General features: G+C 36.3%; 1 protein-coding gene and 1 long non-coding RNA gene across 2 annotated transcripts; one reads left to right on the forward strand and one right to left on the reverse strand.

Annotated features, from left to right (window-relative positions):
* Window positions 1–664: 664 nt before the first annotated feature.
* On the forward strand, window positions 665–3697 carry LOC116412279 (small proline-rich protein 2B-like). Its single transcript, XM_031906222.1, has 3 exons — window positions 665–851; window positions 2004–2057; window positions 3465–3697. The coding sequence occupies exons 1-3, from the start codon at window positions 707–709 to the stop codon at window positions 3518–3520; spliced, it is 255 nt and encodes an 84-aa protein (XP_031762082.1). The 5' UTR covers window positions 665–706; the 3' UTR covers window positions 3521–3697.
* Window positions 3698–7648: 3951 nt separating this feature from the next.
* LOC116412280 lies at window positions 7649–9360 on the reverse strand. The gene is made up of 3 exons (XR_004223639.1): window positions 9344–9360; window positions 8443–8496; window positions 7649–7889 (listed from the first exon to the last, which is right to left on the reverse strand). It is a non-coding gene; the product is annotated as an uncharacterized LOC116412280 (long non-coding RNA).
* Window positions 9361–10292: the final 932 nt, after the last annotated feature.

Below are 10292 nucleotides of genomic sequence, written 5' to 3' on the forward strand. Positions count from 1 at the left end.
TGATGGATGCTTGCTGAAGCTCAAAGTGGAGCTAGCATTTGGAGGGTGGGGGGGGGGGGCACAAGTGCACCAAGAATGATGCAATCCCAATTCTGAATATTTTGTACACAATTTTGTCTAATTTATTTAAATATCTAATCACAGGGGAACATTATTTATGCCTGGGAATCAAATTTGCACTCCCACAATTATGCCAGAAGAGTGTGGGGGAGTGCTGCATTAAGGGTAACAAACATTGTGAATTACCCTCAAAAGTGCACTTTGCACACTGCGGCTGCATTAGTAAATGATCCTTAAGTACCCTTCTTTTTGTCTTAATGAATGGCATCAATACCAACAATTGCATCAATTTTAGTGCATCCATACTTGCGGCTGAATTCATGAATTTTCTGTATTATTTTGTCTTCACATGTGTCAGACACAATATCTTAATCAAATCTTTCACCGAAGAATTTTAATGTTTCCTCTGGCGTTTAACAGGGCCATCTTTGTTTTAATAACTACCTCTATATTTATTGCCATTTTTTTCTTTGGTAAAGCAATTACACATACAGATGCACATGATGTTGTAAACTGAGTTATTCATTTTACAGACAGCTGAAGAATGTGTATATGTTGGTATATAAACAGACCACTTTAGATCAAACAAACATATCTTAGGGAATCTCCAAGTGTCTCAGAAGATACTACTGAACAAACACCAGTCATGTCTGGAATCAAAGGAGGCCGCAGCCACTGCCATCAGAAGACTTACTGCCCAGATCCATGCCATCCACATGTTGTCTGCAAAGATCCATGTCACCCACAAGTTGTCTGCAAAGATCCATGCCAATCAACCATATGCTGTGACCGTAAGTAACATATACAGTACTAGTGGAAAGTTTAACATAATCAATAAGTAGGCCTAAATACCAACCAAGAAACATATAATATATATATTTTTTAACAATGTATTTTAGATAATATTATATAAAATGTTATTGGGAAAAATTAAGTAATCCGTCTTAAGACAAGAAATATGTTGAATTATACTCTTTAATATCACAATTTAGACATAAATGGAGACAGAAAGTCAAACCATTCTGTAATGCTAGATGTCTGCTAGTATAACAAAATGCCAGTGAATGGTCAGATTATGGTATCACTCAAGACTGGCTTTATCATAACATTTTCATGGTGTGTCCTCTTCCCTTTGGATTTCTCTTCCATGCTCTTCCACACTTCTTACCCATGCCATTTTTGTTTTGCTATTCAGTGTCAGAACAAGGCACTGCTAGACTTTTGTTTGGCCTTCTCCTTCAAATTCACTACATACAATGGTGATAATATTTAACCCAGGCATATGTTGACTCATTTTTCTGTATCCAATATACAAGTTTGGGATCCATTATCTGGAAACCCATTATACAGAAAGCCCCAAATTACAGGAAGGCCATCTCCCATAAACTTAATTTTAATTAAATTATTCAATAATAATAATAATAATTTTCTTTTCCTCTGTAATTGAAAAACAGTAGCTTGTACTTTGTTGCAAATAAGATATAATTAATCCTTACTGGAGACAAAACAATCCTACTGGGTTTAATTAAAGTTTACGTTAAGTTATAATTAAGTTTAACTTAATTATGGAAAGATCCCATATCTAGAAAACCCCAGGTCTCAAGCATAACAGGTCCCATACCTGCACTATAAACTAACTGACAAATATAGTAAGAAGCATTTCAAACTAAATGAACTCCTGAAAATTGCCTGTCCTGATCTCACTTGGTATGGAAATGGTGATTAAACAAATCAGTATTTTCCAAATATAAATATTCTAATCAATGAATGCCTGCTTCCTAATAGTTTTTCAACAGTTTTTTCTATATTTTATTTAACTGTATTTACTCATTTTTTGGGATCATGTAATAAAACTAATTATATGACAGTAGTTCAGATATTAAACTGAGGTAGGATTATAAACTCAGTAGAATCTCTTTTAATTATACTGTCTTTTTTTCCAGCCTGCCAACCTGCCCATCATTTGCATTGCCAGACTGTGCATTGTACCCAAAAAGGTAAATATTCTCAAAGTGTATATTTTTGTGTAGCGAGAATAAAACATGAGTCTTTACTAGATTTACAGTTCTGACAAAAAACTTTTAAATACGTTTCTTTCCATATGCTTTGTGATGAATTTGTTTCTATATGTTGCTGGTTCTGGTTGCTTGGTTAAATGACAAAGAAAATGGCTACATTTTTACTGCTATTCAGTTCCAAAATTGGAGGACAGAAATATTACAAAAATCATACAAAAATATAAACCAGTTGCAAAATGCCTTGACATGTTTCTGTATGTGCTTCTGCAGCATACTAAAGGTTAATGTAAAAGTGAACTGGCCCTTTAATGATACACAATAGCATATACACATGTACTGTCCAGCACTATATAAAAACTGTTTCTGGGATATTCCAAAAATTCATTTGTTTTGCTTCAATTAAAAGTACTGTATGGTAACATTTCCCAGGGCCACCATTAGAGGGAGAGAGAGTTGTGCCGGGCCCTGTGAAATCTCCTTCTGTAAGAGGGTCCGGTCACATGAGAACATGTGAAAGTTATGCAATTCATGTAACTTCCGCAAAATTGTCTTAAAAAACTATGTAACTTGCCTAGAAATTTATGTAACTTGCGTATCAAGTAAAAGACAATGCATAGAAGCTTTGCAGGGACAAACTCCACTGACCACCAGTGAATTAAAACTTAACGTTAATTTCTATGTCCCAAATAAGCTGACTTATTAGCAAATTAATTATTCATTTTAACTATTTATATGAACTGCTTTTTATAGATTAATATTAACTTTACTATTCTACATAAACTTTGTAACAGAGGAATGACTGGTTATTGGCCAACATTTCTTAGTTACTACTACTGACTAATTATTGGGCCCCACAGCAACATCATTGGGTCCCTGAACTTATGCCATTTACGTAACTTGTGCAAATATTTATGTTACTTTCAAAAACTTACATATAACTTACATATAAACTGCTATTGATTAGTTGTTGGGCCCCACAGTAATATCATTGGGCCCTTAAACTTACGCAGTTTGCATAACTTATGAGAAAATTCACATAACTTATATATCAAGTAATGACAGTGTAGAGAACAGGCAGGTAGGTGGAAAAGGGTTAAACTTAGGGCAAATTCCCCTGACCCCCTATAAAGTGAATGACTTAGCACATTAATCAATGGAACTATTTATATGAACTACTTATTATACAGTAACATCAGCTGTTTATATTGCACACTCAAGGGGTGTGACCAAAATTTTGGTACTGCGTACTTGTGTTGATGGGGGCCTCATATAAATAACTTGTGCTGGGCCCCAAAGTTTCTCATGGCGGCCCTGAAATTTCTTGAATATATAAATATTTCTATACTATGTATGGTGTTATAAATTATTGTGTTTATTTTCCAACAGTTTACTGTGACCCTTGCAATCCCTGCCAACCTTGCCAGTTCTATGGAAAGCGCTGAGTATTCCCACCTTTTCAGTAGAACCTGAGCATTCATCAGTCCGGCAAATGCCTTTACTTCTTCCAATCCTCTACTGTTTGCTTATCCTGTCATAGCTCTCTTAGACCAAATTGCTTGTCTCCTGGATTGAACTATCCTGTAGTCACTGTTACATTAAATTATTTTACTTTGGCTCAATATGGTTTGTATTTTTATTCATAAAAATATGCTCGTCCATAAAGATAGTATGAAGGTCTAAATAGTACAGCAAAGGAACTGTAGGCACTGTAAGAGCATGCAGACCTGTCATTTGTGGTCATGAAGCAGAATAAAATAAAAACATGCATGTACAGTATGCGTCCGACATCTCATGACATGGGCAGGGTCAAATACTCTCCCCAAACTACTGGCCTAGAAATAATTACCATTTACAACTTGTTCATTGTTGAAATTTATATTGGCCACAGCTTTATTATATTACATAAGCAATAACAATACATAACAATAAATATAAATAAACAGCTACATAATAACAGTGTTGTTAACAAGAATATTAACAGTAACAGTAAGAAGTTCTTAATCCCATTGCAATAGACCAAACTAGGTGTATGAGTGCAATTCATTATGTTTGTTACCCATAATGCAGCTCTCCCCCAAACAATTCCAGCATAATTGTGGGAGTGCAAATTTGCATCAGAGGCAAATTAGATTTTTTCATGAATTGGACACAATTGTGGACAAAATATTCACAGTGGGGATTGCATCATTTCTGGACTTGAGATCTCCCTGGATGCTTTGAGCGCTGGATAAAAAATTAGGCACTCAGTGAAGAGCGCAGTGTCAGGATGCTCAGCCCAGCCCTGTCTTTTTCGCCTGCCTTTGGGCTGTGTCAGATCATGCACCCCATTGATGCAAGTTACGGGCGTCTTAAGAAGAAGTAAAATGGATGGTCATACCTGCAATCACTAGTGTCCCTGGTGTGGTACTGGACATTAGTTTAATGGGTTTAATTGGGTATTAAAACATTTATTGTATCCAAGGACATTGAATTACAGATGGATCATTTTTAGATTTAGTATATGTTATACAAAATGTTTGGTTGATTACTGTAATTATAATAAAAAAGAATTTGATGTTAGTGATGAGTGAATATTGTGAATCTTGCAAATGAAAATGTTGCATGGCCAAAAAAATTGCCACGTGTGGCTCATGTAAAAAAACTTATACATGCAGCAATTTTTTTGTCATGCGTAATTTTTTTTTACTCATGCTACAATGTTTTTGCTGAATGGACAATTTTTTGTTGCGCTGTGAATTTTATTGTCCATTTTGTGAAAAAATCCGTCAATGGCGAAAAGTGGAAATTCGTTGCAAATCCATGCCTGCCAAATTATTCCCCCCATCACTATTTGAAATGTTTGTTTGATCTAACGTGGTCTGTTTATATATCAACAAGTACACATTCTTCAGCTGTCTGTAAAATTATTCACTCAATTTATAACATCATCTGTATGTGTAATTGCTTTACAAAAAAAAAATGTAAACTCTAGCCTGCCATACCATCATCTCACGGTGTGTGAGCAGAAAAAGATCAGGGACAATGGATCCCGAAACCTATCATGGCAGTGTCAAACTCCCTTAAAGAAAATTAATTCTATTTTCCTACTAAAGGGATGTTCAAAAACCAACATACCTCAAATTAATGCCCCTGGAGAATTATGGAACCTTCATTTCCTTCACATACCTAAACAAAAAAAAGTGGCAAAAACCACTTCTGGTAAGTTAAAGAGCAGGAACTCTGATTTTCATCATCTTTCAAGCTGGAAGATCTTTCATCACTTTGTGGAGTTTTTTGGTGGGTTTTGGCACTTGCATTTGCATTAAAAAAAAGTTTTTGTGTATTTTCTGCATTTTTTTTCAGTTGTTCTTTTTCAATTTGGTTCTTTTAATAAATTACTAGACATTTGTGATTTTGTGGAAATGTGTTTAATCATGGTTTCAAAATACATTATAAACAATTATAATGTTAATGAATCTACCCCTAAATATTATTACACTATGCATTAAAATCTTCTGCTAATCACTAAATATAATAACTTGAAAGTTATATCCTTAAGCAAACTTTTAGGCTAAAAATACATTACATTCATGACAATTCTTCTTACTTTGTTGTAAAAAATTGGGAAAGGTGGTTTACCCCATTTACAAAGTAATACCACTACAGAATATAGTAGGAGTAGATATAATAGGAGTAGATGCACTTGACTGGCCTGCACAGAACCATGACTTCAACCCAACTAAGCACCTTTAGGATGAATTGGAATGATGACAGTGAGCCATGTCTGCTTAGCCAACATCAGTACCCAACCCAACAAATGTGACTGTGGCTGAATAGAAGCAAATCCCACAAACAATAATCCAAATATTCCAAATATTTGTAACCATATCCACACAGCTTGCAGCACTTCTGACGGTGTTACACTCCACGTGTGCCACTTACCTGATGGCACGGGACAAACCTGAATCACTCCGCAGTGGTATTGGGAGAGACTGGGTACCTGGTACTTATTAGCACAGTGCCTCCACCTAGTGGGATCTGGCTTTGCACCTACGGGTGGCCCAACTAGGAACAATGATAGTGCACACACAGTACTTGATAAACAAAAAAACTTTTTATCTGAACTAAAGGGGAAACTAATACACATAACACTCCTAACAAAGTGGCAATAAGGGACTTACTAACTACCTCTGCCAGCACAAGCTATCTCACTAACTGTGTAAAGTTATTTAGCTCAGTCCAAAGGGAACAGTCTATATACTGTAAATCTTCAAGCACTCCTTTATTACTGTCACTTTAATTATACTCACTCCAGAAATCTCTGTGGATGCTTCACACAGAACCTTTAGGCGAGTCTAGCACCTACAGACATGCAGTGTGACTACCAGGCCCTTTAGCTACTCAGATGGGAACCCCCTGCAGGTGATTGTTCCTCCAGTCAGGACTCTTCATAGGATCTCTGTCTTTCCAGGTACAGGATCTGCCTTCCCTGTACCAGCCTGTTCCAAACAACAGCATCTTCTTGTACAGTTCAGCTCTCTGAGCCCATGTGCAGCTTCCTGAGCTCTGGAGCTTTCTTTATCCTTCTCCTGACTTCCTCTGCCAGGCTTCCTTTTCCTTTTGGTGGCTCCCAGGGCCTGCTCCCCTGCAGGGAACAGCTGCAGGAGAGGGGTAAGTGCAGGGTATGCAGGGACCCAACACTACCTAACTTCATATTCCCTAGGGAAAAAGCCATACCAAACGGGGAGAGGCTATTATACCAACGAAGGGAGACCGAACATCTTTAACAACAGTCCTGTGGAAAAAGAGTTATTAGACAGGTAGGTGTCCAGGTACTTTGCCATACGTGATTGTTTGTACACTTGTACATTTTAATACTATCCTTGTTTCCTTCTATTATTCAGCAGGTACAATTGTTACTTTTCTTGTCTTTATCTAACAACAAAAGGTATACAAATGTAAATAAACTGCTTTCTTAGGATTTCCTTTTTTTGCTTTTGAAGTTCTTTTTTTGCACGTAATGCCTACAAATACAATATAGTTGGTAACTATCAGTTTACCTGCTTTTGCCTCTTTAATGAATTGTATTATACAGTGTGTAGTTGAATTAAGTCTAAACCAATATGGATTTCTGAGAATTTTTTTTTAAAAAGTGATCTCTTTTATTTTATTAAAACTTATAGGTTTATACTGACTAAAGTATTAAGTCACTACTTTTATACAAAAAAAAACAAATAATTCCCTTGGCAGTCTGCTTGTTTAATACATACAAAATAAGAAGCCCATACGTAATCTGGCCCCAAACACATTTATGAGTGATCTTCTGGAGGAATTCTAAATAACTCTAAATAACAACTACTCACTCTAAAGCAGACACTGGAGGAGTAGCTGAAAGCAGCTCTACATGTCAGAAGAAAATCTACATTTTGTTTCTACTTTATTTTGCTTTGTGACCTGAAATGACAACTCTGTGTGTATACACAGTACACTTAGTTTCCTTGTAGGACATACCTGCTATCATTATCTGGAAGTTTGTCTACTTCCCCATTATTGTAAATAGCAAATCTCAATAAAAAATACAAACCAAGTTGTGCCAAATTGAGATAATTTAATGGAACAGTAACATTCACTGCTGAATAGATACATTCAGAAGACAAGCAATTGGTACTAAGACAGCTATGAAAGGATAAGCAAACAGTAGAGGACTGGAAGAATTAAAGGCATTTGTTGGACTGATGAATGATCGGGTCCTGCTCAAAATGTGGGAATACTCGTACTTGTACTTTCCATAGAAATGACAAGGATTGCAGGGATTGCAAGGGTCACAGTGAACTGTAGAGAAATAAAACATATTAGAATATAATATTTATGTATTCTGGAGATTTTATTATAGAGTACCTCTAATTAATCTATTTTGTTATCATTAGAGGACAAGTTTACATTAACATTTTACATGCTGCAGAAAATTACAGAATCATTCCAAGACATTTTGTTGCTCTATCTATATTTTTCCGTGGTTTTAGTAATATTTTTTTTTCTCTAGTTGTCTAGTTTGGAATTTAAAAACCGTAAAAACCTATGCTTATGATAAAGTGAACTGACTAAAACTTTTAGGTTTTTTAGAGGTTTATGTTCTATTTAGTTATCATTAGAGGGCAATTTTACATTAACCTTTTATATGCTGCAGAACCTAATACAGAATTATTCCAAGACATTTTGTTGCTCTCTTTTTTCCATGGTTTTAGTAATAATATTTTTTTTCTCTAGTTGTCTAGTTTGGAATTTAAAAACAGTAAAAACCTAGCCTTATGATAAATCTTTTCAAAAAGCTAAGACTCTACTTTTATCCCTTCTGTAGAAAAAAACACACATTGGAAATAATTACCTTTTTGGGTACAGTGCACAGTGTTGCAATGGTAATGATGGGCAGGTTGGCAGGCTGGAAGGAAAAAGACAATACAGTTAAAAGAAATTCTATTAAGCTTACAATCCTACCTCAGTGTATTAGCTAAACTACTGGGTATGCGCACAGGCATATCATTACTTTTATTACAATTTGCAGAGAATTGGTTATTGTTGTTTAATAAAATGTACAATAAAACAGTTGCAAACTAGGCATTTGGTGAAATATTTATATGTGTACTTCCTGACCTGTTCACATCATAAATATATTAATCTGTTCATTGATTACAAAGGATAAGTACAAATAAGATGTACAAACACTGGCACATAAATGGAAATTCTGTTTAATTGGCATTTCTTTAGCAGAAGAGAACAGGAAATGAAATTTAAGGGGCTTGTTTGGTTTGAAATGTTTGATACTGTATTCATCATTAAATCTGTAGTAAAAAAAAAAAATCATCCATATGTCGCTGTGCTAAATATCACCCACCCACTATGTGTATTATGTGGATTTAAAAGAGAAGACTAATCAAAACTCTAGCAGTAGGCCCCACCATTGCCTTAATCTGACTCAGAATAACATACCAAAATTGCACAGGGCAGAAGAATCAAAGACCATTGAACAGAGGAAAGCAGTTAAGACAACATAAAAAATGTTATAGTAAACCCAATTCTGACTCACACAATAATCTGACCAATCACTGGTATTTTGTTGCTTCTATCAGCTGTTTTGCATTATAGCATGGTTTGTGGACCTATCAAACAAACCTACCTAACAAACCTAACAGAGGTCATGTACCTTGGTTGATTATTAGGCCAAAATATTACTAACTGAACTTCCCATTCTATGTAGGGGATGTGAAAGAGCCATATATGTTACTTACGGTCATGGCATATTGTTACTTGGCAGGGATCTTTACAGACAACTTGTGGGTGGCATGGATCTGGGCAGTAAGTCTTTTGATGGCAGTGGCTGCGGCCTCCTTTGACTACAGACATAACTGGTGTTTTGTTCAGTAGTATGTATGTATGTATATCTTTATTTCTAAAGCACTACTTATGTACGCAGCGCTGTACAGTAGAACACATTAATACAAACAGGGTGTTAATAAGATAATAGATAAATACAAAGTATAATAATACATACAGATAAATACAGCAGCAATAAGTTAAGAGTCGAGGACAGAAGAGGAAGGAGGTCCCTGCCCCGTAGAGCTTACAATCTATATGGGAGGGTAACTAACAGACACAAATAGGCAAATATAAGTGCTGTAGGTCACAGTGGGTGATACTACAATATAAGTGCCAGTTCCCAGATTAGGTGCTGGGCGAGTGCTCCAAAAGGTAGTCTTTAACCTTAGTTTTAAAAAAACTGGGGGAGGATTCTCTCCGGAGGAAATCAGGGAGGGCATTTCAAATGTAGGGGGCAGCCAGGCAGAAAGGTTTAAGGCGGGAAGCTGCAGTAGTAGTGGGGGGGAGCAACCAAACGATTGCTCTGCGAGGAACGAAGGAGTCGGCCGGGAACATACGGAGACACAAGGGACGAGATGTAGTGAGGAGCAGAGGAATGGAGGGCTTTGAAGGTTAGGAGAAGAAGTTTGTAAGAAATTCTTTGTTTGATAGGAAGCCACGATAAGGACTTTAGCAGGGGAAGGGCCTGAACTCTCCTGGATGAGAGGAGGAGGATTCTGGCAGCAGTGTTTAATATAGACTGTAGGGGGGAAAGATGGGAGTTAGGGAGGCTGGTTAATAGCAGGTTGCAATAGTCCAGTCGTGACAGGATGAGAGCATGCATGAGCAGCTTAGCTGTTGCAGTAGAAAGAAAGGGACGAA

The sequence above is a fragment of the Xenopus tropicalis genome, chromosome 7, assembly GCF_000004195.4.
Source record: "Xenopus tropicalis strain Nigerian chromosome 7, UCB_Xtro_10.0, whole genome shotgun sequence".
Taxonomy (NCBI): domain Eukaryota; kingdom Metazoa; phylum Chordata; class Amphibia; order Anura; family Pipidae; genus Xenopus; species Xenopus tropicalis.